This window comes from Lichenostomus cassidix, chromosome 3 (genome assembly GCF_008360975.1).
Source record: "Lichenostomus cassidix isolate B80296 chromosome 3, HeHo_3.0, whole genome shotgun sequence".
In the NCBI taxonomy this organism is placed as follows: Eukaryota; Metazoa; Chordata; class Aves; order Passeriformes; family Meliphagidae; genus Lichenostomus; species Lichenostomus cassidix.
The window spans coordinates 64,199,806-64,217,307 of NC_139483.1; the positions used below are offsets into that span (position 1 = coordinate 64,199,806).

At 39.7% G+C, this 17,502-nt stretch overlaps 1 protein-coding gene across 1 annotated transcript in view; it reads right to left on the reverse strand.

Moving 5' to 3' along the window:
- Positions 1-10,543, reverse strand: part of RFX6 (regulatory factor X6) — a 33,473-nt gene extending 22,930 nt beyond the window's left edge. Inside the window, exons 1-4 of the mRNA XM_085056731.1 lie at positions 9,996-10,543; positions 8,286-8,409; positions 6,971-7,032; positions 142-219 (exon numbers count right to left, since the gene is read on the reverse strand). Of these exons, the coding sequence (XP_084912857.1) occupies positions 142-219; positions 6,971-7,032; positions 8,286-8,409; positions 9,996-10,543 (812 nt within the window). The remainder of the gene's footprint in view (positions 1-141; positions 220-6,970; positions 7,033-8,285; positions 8,410-9,995) is intronic.
- Positions 10,544-17,502: the final 6,959 nt, after the last annotated feature.

A 17,502-nucleotide genomic window follows, 5' to 3' on the forward strand; every position in this document is an offset into this window, starting at 1 on the left:
AGACCAACCTCTTAAATCACTGAGTTAAGCAACAATACTAGTTCTGGTAGAAATGGAAATTAGAGTCTTAAAAATACTTTATTAAGGGAAGGTTATAGTTAGACCTTCACTGATTAAGTCTTAGAAGTAATGCTGTTTTACCTGGTTAAGCCCTTTCCAGAATACACAGAGTGGTAGTATGCACTGCTTTCTTTAATGCCAATTCCATAATAGTGATACCTGCAGGAAAAAGAAAAAAAAAAAGGAGGAGCGTATGAGTGACATGGCAAGTAAACCAAGCTGCCAAATTGAAAGTAAAGCAAGCTGTCAAATTGATTTTAAATGCTTTCTGAAAACTTTGCTAAACAGGGTCTAACAAAACATGGAACTGACATGGAACAAAATCTAGTCTCGTAGAAAACAGTATTGTCATGATTTGATCCAAAATACAAGCATTAAATTTAAAATATTTTCTCTCTTACAAGAATGTAGCTGGACCAGAAAATCCAGAAACATGTTCTATCTCTTTTCCCTAATTTCTGTTTCATTTTACTTCATTTGTTTGAATGGGGGCTGGGTTTGATCTACCAGGTTTATCTGTGTTGCCACTGTTACATATAGACAGTCCCTCAGAGCACTTCTCACTGAAAATAGCTTGCCAGTGTACCTTATAACTTAATGTTCAGCCTCCTATGATTAATAATGATAATGTGTCATTCATTTATTCTTCTGCCAGGTTGTGGGCTGACTAAGTCTGAGTTATTTAGCCATTTAGGCACTTTTCATCCACATTTGTGTCCCTTGCTGCTCTCCTGGAGATTATTGCTCCAAACAGAACTTGTAAAAAGAAATGTGCCTATTGCTCAGGCTTTGCAGTGCTCACACCCAACACCTTAATCAAAGGCACTGAAGATGCTAAGGAGGATGTGTTGGTGCTAAGAAAACTAGCTGTGCAGTAGCTACTTACTGCTTTCCACTGATTTTGCTACAAAGTAAGTGACCTTTGGGAGAAGGGCAGGAGAGCAAGCTGAGGGCAGCTCTTTCCTTACCGGTCATAGCAAAGTTTGCTTGAGTTCATCTATCAAAGGTGATAGGGCCTGTCTTATAAATTCCATTCAATAGATTTAAAAACTGATTGCGTTAAACCAAATTTGTCTAAGAATGTTATGGATTGAATAAAAAGATTAATTTGTTTTTTGCTAATATTAGCTTGATAGTACCATGGCAGTTCGTTTAACTGAGCTACTTCAAAATAGGCACTTTGCAACACATTGCACCGATTTCACTGAAACTCCCCAAAAGCTTGAAGAAATGCATTCTTAAAACAGAAACCCCTGCAAATAGTTCATGCAATACATTAACAAAAGTGTTCATCTCATCTCATCTCATCTCATCTCATCTCATCTCATCTCATCTCATCTCATCTCTGCTGTTCCTGGTCATAACCATTTAAAAAATAACCACAATATTTTGTTTGCTCTTGTATGGAATTGTCACAGGTAAGAACAAAACCCTCACATGCTTTTTATTTACAAAGCTGATTAAAGGCATTAGATACAAATTATGACTAAGAAAATGTTCATTAGGATGATATATTTGCCTAGCCTTGGTAGCTTTGAAAATCTCAGGTGAATTAGTTTTTCATTTCTGGACAGTCTGTTGTGTGCATTCAGGATTTTACAGCCAAGAAACGTGACAAAGTGGCATCACTACTTTTACTGTTTAAATAAAACTGATGGTCTACATAACACTTCCAGATCACTGTGGCACCCTGTCAACCCCTAGGAAAGCCAGAAGTTTCTCCCCTCTTTCCTTACTGTGACACAAGAAGTATTGAAAATATACATGTATGGACTCTTTGAAATAACAGTATTTACTTAAGCTTTATGTTGCAAAGGGTGTCCATTGAACATTCTGAAAAAGAGACAAGCTGTGACTGCTTCTTTAACAATGTCATCTGCACATTTGTCATTGGCCATGTAAGCACGCAGTTGCCTTTCCTGCATCTCATTCCAACAGTTTAAATCTCCCAGCTTCAATCACATTCTATTTTTTAAATTCTAAAAAAAAAAACTTTTATACCTTCACCATAAATTTGGCATTCCCTCCTGCTAAGGCTGGAGTGGACCAGAGGCAAGGAAAAACATTATTTCTTTACAAAGTTAGGCTTCAACGTCTAGATTATTCAACATCTAATTCAATATTAATATATTTGGGCTAGGAAGAGGAACTGTAGTGTGATCTATATTCTCAGGTATCCAGTGGTAGGCAATATACTTGTTCCTGCTGGAATGGCCCAAGATATCAGAATTTATCACTGAGACATCTTGTTATGTAGAGAATAGATATTTTCAGTACATATTCTGAGTGTATTAATGGCACAGCAGGTATCATTCCAATTTTCTTCAGTAATGTCTAGCTGAATTTTTAGCAATAAGAAATACAGCTTTCCAATCAAGACACAGAAATAATTAAAAATAATATAATCTTACTTTTCAAGCTCTGTCTGGCATACTCTATAGAGCAATAGGGTATAAAGATTATTATTCTCTTACAAGCCAAAGTCATTAGTTGAACAGCTTGTTTTGGGCTCCCTGTTGAGAGTAGTATACCCATCCCAGATACCTTAATAACATCTTTAACCTACATCTTCAAATGCCTTCCTTCTGCCTCTTTATGTGCATGTTTTTCTGTGAATGTACACTATATTTGTATTTCACTATTTATATTTCTATTGTGAAATTGATAAAATGTAATCAGTCACTGTAAGGTATTTACTCTAAATTTTTGAAACAGACATTTTATAAAACAAGTTGAACTACTTTTCTCTTTTAATTTCGGTGCTTTGTTGTAACATATGTTCCTACACAACTCGTAGCTCTGATTTTAGCATACACTGACACAAATGATAGCTGATAAGGAAATGATAGGCTTAAGCTGTTCAGGGACTTGCAATAACTTCTTATCACAGGGCCAGCTGCCATATCAGTTTTATTAACCCACTAAATCACTCCTAATAAATAAGATAATAGTTTTCAGACATGATGGATAAAAGCTGAGATTCATCATTGATCAAAGTCTACCAAGAAATTAAATTGTAACTTGAGCTCAAACAGTCTTCCATTTGTATGTACCGTGCAGTTTTCTCAAAGAGCTGCTTCAGTGGTTCATGTACTGTGAAAATTACAACTGAGTTCTAGCAGTGACCACAGTATGTTCAACATGCAAAAAGGTGGATTCAGAGCAGAGAACTGCTGCTTACGAAATACTAATCTAAGAGAGCAGTTTGCAATATTTATGGTGCTGCACCTTCTTTCACTCAGGAGGAAAACAGAAAATTTCCCTTACTTTCAGCTATACAGAGTGATTAGCATGGGCATGAGAGATTGATGAGTTTTGTCAACAAAATTGTGCCCAATATGTTGGACCTTCTTGGCCAAATGTTTAAATGGGTGTTTTTGTATTGACACTTTTGTACAAATGGGTTGTTGGATGTAAAAACAGAGAAAAACAGACTCTGACTTGAATTCTCGGAATCATTAGACTCAGTTTTAAGTTTGTCCTTTACCCAGAACTAGAGATGACAGATGTTTTTCGGGAACAGAGAAGGAACTAACATTTGTGTATCTCACACCTTAGAACAGCAACTGTATTCCATACATTAATGTAGGAGCTCTTCCTCAAATCCAATTTGTGCTCATGAGAGTGTTATAAAGGGCCTGGCCTTGTTTTAGTGTGGGAGAAAAACAATTTCCGTCACCTTGAGGATGATGGAAAAAGGAAATTCTTTTCTTCGTTTTTTTCTGATCACAGCCAGGTTCTATCAATAGGTAACTGTGCAAGCTTGCAGTGTCCAGTTAGGCACTTTTTTCCTGGGGTGTTAACTTTTTCTACAATATAAGAACAGTTGTTCCATTGGAGAAGAATTGTCTTCTTCCTTTTCACACTTTTGCAGCATCTGACTCAGTAGAGTCCTGGACAATGATCAGAGCTCCTAGGCAATAATGCCATATAAAACATCACTGTCAGGCATAATGAGTACTAATTCTGTTCCTGCTAGCATTATATAGTAATAAAGATAGCAGCAGTAGAAATAACACAATGTCACTACACTACTGTGCTTTAAAAATTATGACTGAATTGCTAGGAAGAACTCTCTTACTAGTCCCAGTAACCCAGAACAGTTTAGAACATTTAGAGTCCATGCTGACATAAAAAGAGGGTAACTAGTAATTCACTGAAACTTGAACAGCCCTTTAGCTTTATTATTAATTTAATGGAAATACTTCTGTAAATGACATTTGTGTGATTAACTGCTACCTGGTGAAATCAGAAATTAAATTGCCCCTCAGTGAGTCTCTGGTTCTGAGGGGAACATGGCCCACAACACCAGAGATAGAAAAACAGATTATCAGAGGTCATTAAACTGAGAAGGGGTAGATTTAAATTAGAGGCTAGGAAAGAATTCTTTACCATGAGGGTGGTGAGGCATTGGCACAGGTTTCTTAGAGCAGCTGCGGATGTCCCATCCCTGGAAGTATTCAAGGCCGGACTGGATGGGGCTTTGAGCAACCTGGCCTTGTTGAAAGTGCTTCTGCCCAAGGCAGGGGGGTTGAAACTAGATAATCTTTAAGGTCACTTCTGTGATTTATACTGACACTTCTCTGTGACTACTTGCTGCTATATTCAGTCTCTAAACTGGTAGTATTGTCAATTGTGCCTTTTGTGAGGTCCTTTTTAGTACAGCAAGATCAATGTAAATGCATCTTAGCAATAATAAAAATTGCAGGGGAAAAGTCTCTGACAAAAACTGATGAAAAAAATACAGAGAAACAAGTGCCAGATGTTCAAACAAAACCTGCAGATGCCTCATCCCTTTGAGGAAACTGTTCAAGAACAGTTAATCCATATGAAAACATGGCACATAACAAGGTCATTAGGGATACAGAATCTGCCAAATAAATGTTGGGCATGAGTTACTTCTATATTAATATTGTTTAATGTCTTCGAGAAAAGGGGAATGTGGTGACAAACATTCCCACACAATTAATTCTGTAGCTATATATGCATTTGAAACATATTCATTTACTTAACAAAGGTTGACTTACTGTGCTTAAATCATGCAGACATGTGATATGTTTTGGAGGTTTGGATCCTCATTGGATCCTGTTTATCAATCTGTCAGATATGTCACAACAAATATATAATGAGCGTGTGGGACACTTTTCCCTTGTATTATCTCATTCATTTTAAGTGGTTTACCAAATATGTTGGGTTATGAACCTGACTAAGAATTCACCAAGGCATTGATGAATTAGTAGGCTATCAAATATTCCTGCACAGATTGTGAGTGCCAGATCTCTTAAAATCTTAAACACAACACCAGCAGCAAATGTCCATCTGCAAAGCTATGTCTACATCATCTTAGGCCTGTAATCATACCTGCAGTTCATCACAGCAGACAATATATAAAATCCCTCTTTTCCCTAATAAATAACCTTTCTAATAGTTGCTCTCCTCAAAACCCCCTCTACTCAGCATCTATAGCATCTATATATCTATAACTGAAATTAATTTCAGTTCCAGTTTTCCTCTACACACTGCAGACTGTGTACTGCCTCCTAAAAGAAATGAATGGATTATAAATTTGTAAGACTATGACATTATGCAAGAACTATCCTCTGTTAAAACCAACCAAAAAACAAACAAACTAAAAAAAAGGAATAATGTTCTATGCAGACTTAATTTCCTTGGATTTTATTTTTATTAATGGTTATTTAAAATTAATACTTGAGACATGCTCAAGAAATAGAATGTCTTTCCAAAAATTTGGAATTTAAATTCTTCCCCACCTTCACTTTTTCTGCAACAAAACCTAAAATTCTAAAACAGACGATATCTCATGCATTCTTCAGCAAAACTAACATGGAACCAACTTGCTATTTCTTGTATTTCTAAGGCAGGAAGAAAACTAAGTATAACAGCATTTAACAACCCCCCAAAATGATGAAAGTAAAAAATGTCTCTTTTAGACATTTCCAGTATATTACAAAGCACTTAGGAAAATTAGTCTTATAGGTTTTGCTTCTTTCTTTTCTGTCTCCTTTTTGTTTTGTGTTTTGCTTGTAAACTACTGAAAGACAAGAGTAACTGTCTTTCAAGGCTAAGTAGTTCAAAATTAAGAGTTTTCCCAAACAAAGAAAATGTTTGAATTTCTTCTACTACTATCATTATTCCGGTTTTTTATCTGATTAATTAGCAAAATGGATGTGAGGGAATATGTGTGCTACCACTCTTCACAACAGTTTTACACTAAATTATTCATGGCCAAAAGCATAATGCCAGAACCAGAACTAATAAAAATTTTACCACCAGGTGATATAGAATTATCTATGATCTATTCCCATAACCTAATATTCCACAGATCAAATATACAAATTAATAAGATACATTATTTATTAAATGACTGTACTATAGATCGTGTACTTTGCAGCGTTCTATAAGATTCCCACAACAAGGAGCAGAAACATACCTTGTTCTCAATTTAAAACAATACTTTTTTTTGTGGTGTATTTAAGTGAATCCATATTGTTATGTAGACAACACAATGATAATTGTTGGGCTTGCAAAAGGAAATAAAATCACTATTTATAGAAAGATGAGCAGCCATAAAAAGATATATGTATTATAAAATGCTTTTTAAATCTAGCATTTTCACATATATTTGCAACATATGCATGGCTCTATAAATGCAATTACAAGATTTAGAAGCTTAATCAGTTTAATTTTAAAAATAATGTCTGCAGCAATGTTTTGAAACTTAAACTCTTGGGTTTGCGTACTAGTTTCACCATTAACATGAAAGTTATCCCTTGTAGTGTATCATCTGAAAAAAGCCTCCTGACAATTAGTACACATTAAGGAGACATGGAAATACATATCATTCCTAAAATGTGTTCTATAAGCAGATACACAGGTAATCGTGACTTACTTGGAATGGCCCCTTGTTCCAAGCCGCCTTGTGGTAAGGAGAGGGAATTTCTGGCGAATGGTCTAAGAGAAAATAACTGCATTAATTTCTAACACCGGTACAATTTCTTAGCAATCTGTTTATAGAAAAATCGTAGTGGAAATATATGGTCGAAGGTAGTTCATGAATAAACATTTGTGGCACTTGTACCACAACATAAACGATTAGGCCATGTTTCACACTGCTGGCTTTCTTCCATCCTTGCCCATTTCACTGTGTATCTCTAATCTTCCCACCTGTTCTCTTTCTGTTTTCACTTTTACATTTTAAAATCTAGTTTTCTTCACCAGGATCTGTTATGTTCAACTTACTAAAGTACAACTGTATCTTTTCCTTCAGAGATCTAAACAAAACCAGAGGAAACTGCCCTATAGCTATTCTGTTTTCAAAGAAAAACAGCTAGAAATAAATAGATTTTTTATTTGAAAGTGTGATCTGAAAAATTAATTCAGTAATAGAGGTAGATCTAATAGATATGTCTAATACAGAGATCACTGTCAAAACAATGTTTAAATAGAAACCTATTGTCTTTCTCACTTATACTGAAACTGTGGAAGAAAATTAGATATCTACTTTCTTAATATATCCAGTTCATGAGGAATAAAATAAGAAATTAATATTTTGTGAACTGGATTTTAAATCCATTAATATTATTTAATTAAACTAATGCATTTTGCTATGTATGAACCATTACTAGGTCAGTAGTGTTTAAAAAAAGATGATCCTTGAAGCATTTTTGGTTTCCTCTTTGACTAAATACTCAGGATTTAATTTGGAGAGTTCACATCTCCCTTTCATTAAATTATTTCAGGATTAATTTTAGGGAAGGGTAGAAAAGAGAATGAATCAGCAATTTTTCATTTGGGAGCTCTTTGTGTTATTAATTTTTCTTCCGCTTCTAGTATTGCTAGTGTCACACCTCACTTTACACTGCCCACTGCCTTTAGTATAATTATAAGTGTCACCCATGTCAGTTCTGGTTTTGTGGAAAGAACCTACCAATATCATCAACAAAAAGGAAAAGAGAAAAACACTGAGAGAGAATGCCTTTTTTTTTTTTTTGTAAGAAACAACAATATATCAAAGGGCATTTCAGCTTCCATCTCCTGAAGGTGATATTATGAAATCCCTTCAAGTGTAGTTACAGCTAGTCTGATTCCATGTACATCAGCAGCAGAAAACACAGGAATTTCAGAAGAATTTTTACACAGGTGTAATAAATTATGATTCTTTCAAACAATTAATCTAACAAATTATTACGGCATTTACTTGTTACCTTCCCAAAAGTTGCAGCACAAGCAGGTTCCAGCTTCTCTTTTCTGCAGAAGTCTAAATAATGTGCATAAAGGATGCATCTTGGTAAACAAACTCCTTCACATACTATGTAGTTTTCTTCCAGCCTGTGTAGAGAAAGAAACTGCCAAAGTAAGACGCAACATGCCATTTCTCCCAACTGCATTTTCCAGTTTTTGGTATTGCTCTCCTTTTATTTTTTTTTTTCTTCTTCTTTTTTTTTAATTTTAATGAAGAGTTCCACCGGAGCACACAGCTGAGTTTCTCCTGAACATGACACTACAGACTGACTCCACACTTGGTGCTTAGGTTAGTTGAGAATATGGAAAACCTGGATCCAGATACCTTTTCTTAATGAGTCTTTTTCAATGTCTGGACTTTTTTGCTTCATTCAAATAACTAAATTATCACCACCTAAGAGCCAGCTTTATTCTGAAAGTGAGAGCACTAACTAGACCATGAAAGACCTGGGTTTAAGTCAGTTATTTGATAGAATTTGAGAGCAGGGACCTGGACTTCCATCTTCTGTCCCACTGTATCCTCAACACCTAAGCTAACATCTCCTTTCTTCCTCCTTTTGCTTTTTAATTTCCACTCGGGACCTGAAAGTGTTTTACATCACAGGGAAAAAAATGAAATACAGAGTTTTTTGAAGGAGGTGCATTGCTATGTAGCTTCCCAATGAGTTTACAGAAAATAAGTGCTGAGGGATGACCATTAAAATAAAAATTTTAAAACTGAAGCAAAAACCTGGCTGTCTTCACTTGAACAGAACCCTTGGTAACAGCTGGGTATTTCACTGCTGTCCTGTTGGTTTCTTTCTTTATCATTTTATATTTTTTACGACTCTTGGGATGGTGTGCAATGAATTTATTTCTTGAATTACATGAATCTGTAAGAAAATACTGTGTAGTGAGCATATTTAGTAATTTTGCACTACTCACCAGACTTAAACCCTTTACTATTAACACTCAGAAGTCAGATGTAAATTAGAATATGAAACTGAAGAATTTGGGTTAGTCTAATTTTTCAGTTAGAAGGAAAAAAAAATCTCTATCGACAGTCTGCATGTGGTAATTAAGTTCCCATTTAATTGAATAGCACTTCTCCCTAATTTCAGCTATACTTTAATAGAAACATTTATCAATTAGTATCTCCAGAACTTGTACTCTTATTTGGTTAACTTTTCTCCCCCCAATAAAATAAACCAAAGTTAGGGCCTCAATAGGTGGGAGAACATAACGTACAAGAAATCCATTATAAGACAGTGAAAATCTGTCATAGCCTTAAAGGATAATTAAAGCAGCCATTCATAAATGCAATTCTTGAATAATGTTTCATTAATACATTTTGATGATATATTTCATTGACAGTCACATAGCGAGAATCTGACCAAGACTTCTGTTAAGTGACAAACCTCTCATAATTTCAAAACTCAGACATTTGGGGATGGATGTCCTTATCTGTAGATGAGGCTTATCCGAAAAAAAACCCCAAAAACCCAAAGAAACCAAAACTCAAAAACCAACTGACGAAACACCCCAGAAATGACAAATTCTTTCTAAAAGAACTGTGAGATGTCGCTCTCCGTGCCGGCTCAGCTGTTAGAGAAAGGTCCCTTTGAGTGCGACAGACACGCCGGCTCGGTCCTGGAGCCCCCAGCGAGGGCAGCGGGGGCTCTCCGGAGCCCTACCATTGCAGGGTGAGCTGCGTCTGCTTCTTCTTGTCCTTCATGATCTGCGCGATGCTCTTCTTCGAAGACGGGCTCTGGTCGGCGGCTGTCAGCGCGCCGTCGCGAGCATCCGCATCCTCTTCTTCCGAGGAGAGAGCTTCGCCGCCCAAGCGTGTTTCTGAGCGCCGCGGGGGACAAGAAGAGAGACCCGAGGGCATAGTTACGGTGCTCCAGCACTCCGCCCCTCCCGCCTGCCGCCCTGCCCGCCGCGGACTGAGGCACCGGCCCGGCAGCAGCGTCCCCGCGGACCCCGAGCAGCAGCTCCCGCCGCCTGGCCCCGCTGCCAGCACCTGCCCCGCCGCGGGCTGAGCAGGGCACGCTGCCGGCTCCCCGCCTTTACCTGCCTTGATGCCGGCGGACGGCGGCGGCTCGGGCAGCGCCTCCCGGGCGCAGGGCAGCAAGCCTCGCCCCAGCAGCCCCGCGTAGCGCTCCTCCTGCGCCTCGGCGGGCACCGCCTGCGCGGCCGGGAGGTGCAGGAAGGCGTCCCCCTGCTCGGGTCCCTTGGCCATGCTCCTCAGCGGCGCCGGCTCTGCCCCATGGGCGGCGGGAGGGGACGGCGGCGGGCGGACGGGGCGGGCGCGGCGGCGGCGGCCTGAGGGCGCGGGGCGCTGGCTGAGGCGTGGGCCGGAGCTTTGCCCCCGCGGCCGGGGACGGTGTGGGCCGAGCGCGGCCGTGAAGGGGAGGAGAGGCGATGCGGGGGCGGCGGCGGGGACAGGTGCGCCCTACGGCGCCGTCCAGGGGCGCTGCATGGCTCCCTGCGGGCAGGGACGGCCGCGCCCGCCCGGGGGGCTCCGCCTCGCACGGGGGCCCGGCGGCCGCTGTCGGGCAGAAGCGGGGAGGTCTCTCCGTCCCTGCCTCTGCTTCCCCTCCCGCGGTGCTCAGCCAGGCCAGAAGGGGACAGGGCACGGCTGAAGGCCGAGGAGGGTCAGGGAAGGCGGCCAGGAGCAGATCTACCGGGGATTTAATGATTAACTCCCGCCGGCGGTGGCTCCGGCTGCTGTCAGGGAGCAGTCCAGGCCCGCCGCGGGGTCCCGTTGTCCCTTCAGGGCAGACGGGCCGCGGAGCGTCGCTAGGGGTGACTGACGGGCACTCTGCGCTTCGCGGCAGCCTCCTGACAGCCGCAAGGACAGTCGTGGGACCCTTCTGAGCGCTGTCACTGTCCGTATTTCCTTAATCCCTAGTGTAATTTTGTGGGTGATGGAACGAAACATCTTCATTTTGTAAATTCAGCTGGCAGACGTGTCTTTGCTTTGCTCCATTTCAGCATGCTGAGATGGCAGGAGAGCATCACGAAAAGAAGGTCCCTGCTTTTTCCAGAGAACAAAATTGTCAGTGGGGTGGAAATTTGGTCTGATCATTGCAACGTCCAGTGTTTTAATAAATTCTCATTAAAGCAAAATTCTTTTGAGTGTTGTGCTCCTCCAGATAAGGACTGAGAAACTGTAGTGTGACTTGTGGTAGCAAGCAGCCCCAAAATGTTGTATTGGATGAATTGTGAAGCATTCCTTGGGCCATTAACCACAAACACAAAGCTTGTGAACAGTTGTTTTCCTTCTACTCTCTTCTAGTCTTCGGTTGCACCTCAAGTCCTTCATCCCACCAGCACTACACAGCAGCACAATATGACCACTTCCACTCCTGCACAGCTGCATTATCAGACCAGCTGTCATCTATCACTTCCATCTTTAACAAAACCCCAGGTGTGCCCATATCTGCCAAAAGGCCCAAAACCTCATCAAAAGTATAAATGACAGACTTCAGACATGACACAGACCTGTGAGAGAGTCCCAGATTCAAAAATGGCATTTAGCCCGAATTTTCTGCTGTTTGGTTACACCTCTTCCCTACACTGAGTAAAATATATTTATTTCCTTACCAGTTACTCAAACACTTCTTCACTGTTTCCATGTTCCCTTCTTACTTCATTAAGTGATGCTCTACATGGCTTTGATCACACGTGCCTGTGTCAGTTCTTGGTGTAACTTACTGGGACAGTTCAGCTTCTGATTCCAATGTCTTTGTTTTGAGGTTATGGTAAAATCGCATTTGACCCTCTGACTTTTGGCTGGCCTCAGCACTTCACCATTTGGTGCATCATGACAAGTATTTACATGGTATAATAAAACCTCTCAGCTGCTGATTATTGTGTTGAATCTTTTGTGAGCAAAATCCAGTGTGACGTTGTCTTTCTGGTCTCATGGAGCTAAATGTAGCTATTTGTTCCTTAACAGCAGGCATCTCCTTTGCTATGATGCCAGAATTTCCTCAGTGGCACTAATGAATTCTATCCATCATAAACACAGGGATTAACTGAGTCAGGGGTCCAGCCCAGAGATCAGCTAATTTCCACCCTGGAGCAACAACCATTGGTAATCCTGCTGAAGCAAAGGAGGGACACCAAAAGCTATGGCAGGTGGACAATCCTACCACCATTTAAGCTCCCTCTTGCTGGAGTCAACAGTCCACCCAAATGTATGATTTCAGCCTTTGGGAGACAGAAAGGATGGGGCAGCTATAGAATTGGGCTAGCTGGAACCACAAGTACAATGAACATTACAGTACTGCTAGTGCCTAGAAATTTTTATTATCATTCATTATTATTTATCATTATTATCATTATCATTATCATTATTATTTATTATCATTTATTATCATTCACATATTCTCAATGGTATGTCCATTGAGAATAGTGGTCCTAACCATATTGCTCATTACTGAATAAAATCTAGTTATGAAGTAGAACTGTTAAAACCTACATCCACACATATTTGTTTCTTTAGAATTTTCCTATGCCAAGATGGGGACATGCTGCATCCCTGGAAACATTCAAAGTAAGGCTGGATGGGATGTGGCTCTGAGTAACCTGATGTAGTTGAAGATGTCCCTGCACATTGCAGAAGGATTGAACTACATGAGCTTTGAAGGTCCCTTCCAACCCAAACTAATCTATGGTTCTATAATTTGTGCTTGAAGCACAGGATACTTCTTGTCTTTGTCTCGAGTTAGTTTTCTTAGTGTAATCTGTTCACCTCAGTATCTCTTTATAGTCAGTGGAGAAGAAAAGGTCTCTCCCAGAGGTAATTCACACCAGGAACATTACCCTGTGAAACAGATCGTCTTCTCACAAGTCTGTTTCCCTTCCTGGTCCATACTGAGAGCCTGGGAAGCCTTGCTTAGTTTTAGGTGAATTTTGTAATGATGTAATCCCACCAAAATTCAACAGGTTCTGTTATACAGCCTAGAATAAATGATCAGATACATGTGCTCTGTAGCACAGTAAAATTTTTTTTTCTATAACTTACATTTGAAATATCTTTTATATCAGCACTCAGGTATTGCACCTTTTCATCTTGCTGTGGTGTTCCATTTTTTTGTTGCCAACACAGCACATTAGAACAAAACATTTTTCAACTTTATTCCTGTCAGTGTGAATTGCCATTAACAACAATCTACCTGAGGGGTTCTCTGTTTTGAACTGCAAAATATTTGGAAGATAAATGCAGCAATAGAAATACAATTTGTTATTGATCTGTTCCTGTGTAATCCTGCATGATGTTTACTTAAGTGTTGGAAACTGTTTCACCTCATATCCTCTCCAGACAAATGAACTACACATAAGCCCTGAAACAGTGTTGACGCCAGGACTATTTGGTAGACTCTAACACCTATTTCTTTCCAAATATGCTGATAGTACAATAACAGTACAGTATGGTACATACCAGTATCCCACGAGGATATAATACTTTGTCATTATTGTCAATATTTCTCATTCTCTCTGCTTCAGTTTAGCATGAATCTATTTAGCTCTTCCTGAAACTCCATTTCTGGTTTTCTGTGACTCATTGAAAGAAACAGTTTTAACCACCACCAATTCAAACAAGACAGCTTTCCCATTTATTCTGGTCCTTTCCACATCTCGGTGTTTACTTTTGAGAGTATTTTGGTCTTGACAATTAAAAAAAACAAAATCAGTGCACTAAGCTAAGAGCTCCTGCATTTGATGCTGTCACTGGCAACACCTTTTAAAAGGATATATCCAAGAATATGGTTTTTTTATCACAAAAATTTCTTTAGATAAGTATCTCTATTAATTAAAGGGTAGAAGGATTGAAACATCCTCCAGAATCTTAACTGTAATGTTTCCAGTAATTATTGAATAATTCCTTTTGATAAATTAACTGTAATGATGGCTTGAGAGCATTACTGAGTGATAAGGAAAAATTCTTTGCCTTTGCAGGTTTTTTTTTCTGAGCACTTCTCAAGTGCTTATACCTCAGCAATTTTTTCTAGCTGATTTCTCTAAAGAATTCACTTATTTCTGGTGTCTTGATTCACCAGTTTTGTGAATACAACCAAGTGAAATTTCAGAGAAAGCAAAGAGGAAAAAAAGAGGACGGCCCTCAAGTTTAGCACTTTTCCATTAGATCTCTCTTCTACCACAGAGAAAGATATCACCCACTGCTGCCGCTCAGTGCTGTGGCTTCTGTGGCGCTTGTAGGAGAAAGAGTTGGGAGAAAAAATGTAGAGGTGGAGGGATGGCATAAGGCAGGGAAAGTGGCATCCTTAACTGTGGTGCTCGGGATTTCTGCTCTCAGTGGGGAATGGAAGGGAACAAGCATCCTTCATTGCCTAGCTAGTGCAGCTCAGCAGCTATAGCAGGGGAGTGCCAGTGCCTCAAAACTGGTGCCTTTTGCCCTCAGCAAGATCTGTGAAACCCACTGCCAGTCCTGATGCTGTAAAATCACACAAATAGGGTTAAATCTTATCAGTGCAGCCAACAGAGTGAAAAGTTAATATTCAAAACTATCGAACTGCAGTCAGCACAAACTACCCAGGAGGACAGCCATTCAACTCTGTGGGTATACATGTGTGTATCTACACAAAAATACCACAAGAAAATAAATTGGTTACCCAAAAGATGCTATTGCCCTCATGCCTGACTATTCCCACCTTCATTCTGTAAGATTCTTCCTTATTAGCAATTTCATAGCCTGTATTACATCGCCCTGAAATTTCTGAGTTTTCATAATTCTGAAGATCTTTTCCCAACTTGGTACTGAAAAGGTCCACAAACCTTGTCCTGCCAATAACTTTACAAGCGGTGCCAGATCTGTGAAAGCATCGGCTTGTCTGACAAGTTAGTTCAGCATAGAAGCTTGTGGTTTTCTTTGTGAGGAACAATTGCTGGCCTCCAGTAGATGGTGATGTTTAATAATGTGTTTCCTGCTCTCTCTCCAGCTGACAAAGCCAGACCTGTCTCTCTGTCTGACACTTTACATTTGGGTGTTTTACTCACTGCCTGTTCCTATAACCTTTAAATGAAAACTCATTTTGTTTTGTATAGAAGTGGGCCCTGCTGTTTTTCTTCCCAAAGAACAAACTTCAAAATAAATAAACCAAATATTACACTAACCCCTTCACATTTCACATGTCTCTATCCTCTACAAACCCAGGGAAACTCTACACTCTGAAGGTAGTTGAGGTAAACTATATAGTTCTGACCTTACGTAGTCTACATGTAAGTAAAAAAATTCGGTGCTTGCCTCTCTCTTGATTTGATGTTAAATAGTTATCTCAGGTTACTTATCTTGATTCTGAAATGCCATTTTTCAGTATGTATTCTTTTTTCCTGTGCCAAATAGGGAAAAAATGTTTGTATTCATATAAGTACATGTCCCTACAAGCTTACAGACTGAACAGCCACTTCACCATTCATGTATTTGCACTGTGCTTTGGTGGGCACCACCCAGGAAAAGAATAATCAGGAGGCCAGGCACATTTTTCACTGAGCAGCTATACAAACATCTCCCGTTCCTCTATGAATGATCCAAGAATAGAGCTGAGCTTAGAGGATATGTTCACCCTTAAAGAAGTGCTTTTGAGCATTTCTGCAGATACTCCAAGCAGCTCTATTAGCAGCACTTCTTGTACAACTAGCTTATCTGCAAACAACTTCCAAATAGGTGTTAACAGAAGAAAACCACTAAAGTCACTATGCAAAGCTGAGTCCTGAAGGCTCTACCACCAGCTGGGTATAGCTCACTAAACTGCTGCATTCACAGACAGCCCATCATTACTCAAAGCAAGTGTTTTCCCCTTCTGTGTCTGTCTGTCTGTCCACCCTGTTCCTGGCCACACACTCCCTCTGCCAACATTGTGCCAGCTTCAGAACTTGTAGACACTTCTGTGTCAGTTTAATTCACCAAGAGATAACAATTAAGAGCTTTCTGATATTTCAAATAGTTAAGTCAGCTCAGAAGTGTGACCAGAGCCAAGAATATGGGTGGGGTGGTACCACTTGGACTGAAGGAAGGGGTAGGAGGATGGGCATGATACAGGAGGGAGAGGATATGTAAGAATGGAGGGGAGCAAGATTTCCTCACTTTTGCAGCCATAAAATCTGCTGAACTGCCTGTGGAGCCACAGACTTATTCATAGGTGATGTACAAAAGGTGCTTTTTAGATTAATGCAGCCACCTTTGAACAATATAATCTCACACAGTTACTGTGCAAATTTGCAATTCTTCAATGTAGAACAAACCTCTTCCTTTTTCCTTTCCTTTCCTTTCCTTTCCTTTCCTTTCCTTTCCTTTCCTTTCCTTTCCTTTCCTTTCCTTTCCTTTCCTTTCCTTTCCTTTCCTTTCCTTTCCTTTCCTTTCCTTTCCAGAATATTACAAACGTTCTTCCAACTAGGCATGACAGAAGTGTGCTGCACTAGGAATCTAAGTGCTCTGTATCTGGTATGAGTCTGGTGTTCTATTGCTCTGAATAATTCACTCCAGAATATATTTTTTTCTTGAGCTTGATTAGCCACACTCTACACAAAGCCACATGGACAAACAGTGCCTTCACTTGGAAGTTTCTCAAGCCCTCAGTTAATCTGAAAACAAGACCATGCTTGCCCATTTGCATATTCCCATTTGTAGCATATGCTCTGTATTGAGATGCAGGAGTGAGGCTTTGAATGATGAGGGGGTGAGGCTGCTTCCTGCATGGAGACACATTCTTACTCTCCTAGTCTCTGGCTTACATCAGGCAAATGTTTTCTAAGGTCAGGAACCAAGTGTTTGCCATTACTCTCCCATTTGTCACTGATGAAATGGTGTTTCCCAGTAATGAAGATGTTATAGCCAATTATGTTAAAATTTTGGCACAGAAGAAAGAAATTATTTTCTTCCTTTGTTATATATTTGGACAATATTTTAAATAGCATTTAATATATACATTATACTTAATGACAGTGTGAGAGCACTTCAATGCCTGATCCAAAGGCAATAGTACCCATCCCACTGACTTCAATGGGCTCTTGATTAGGTCCTTATTTGCTAAGCAAACACTAGATAAAAGTTCACTTTGTCACATGTACACAGTCTCAGAACTATTGTGTGGTAAGAAAAATCACGACTCCTTGCTGGTAATAGATTCTGGAATCTGCACTGGAGGAAAATTAAGTCAAATATCTGCTTAA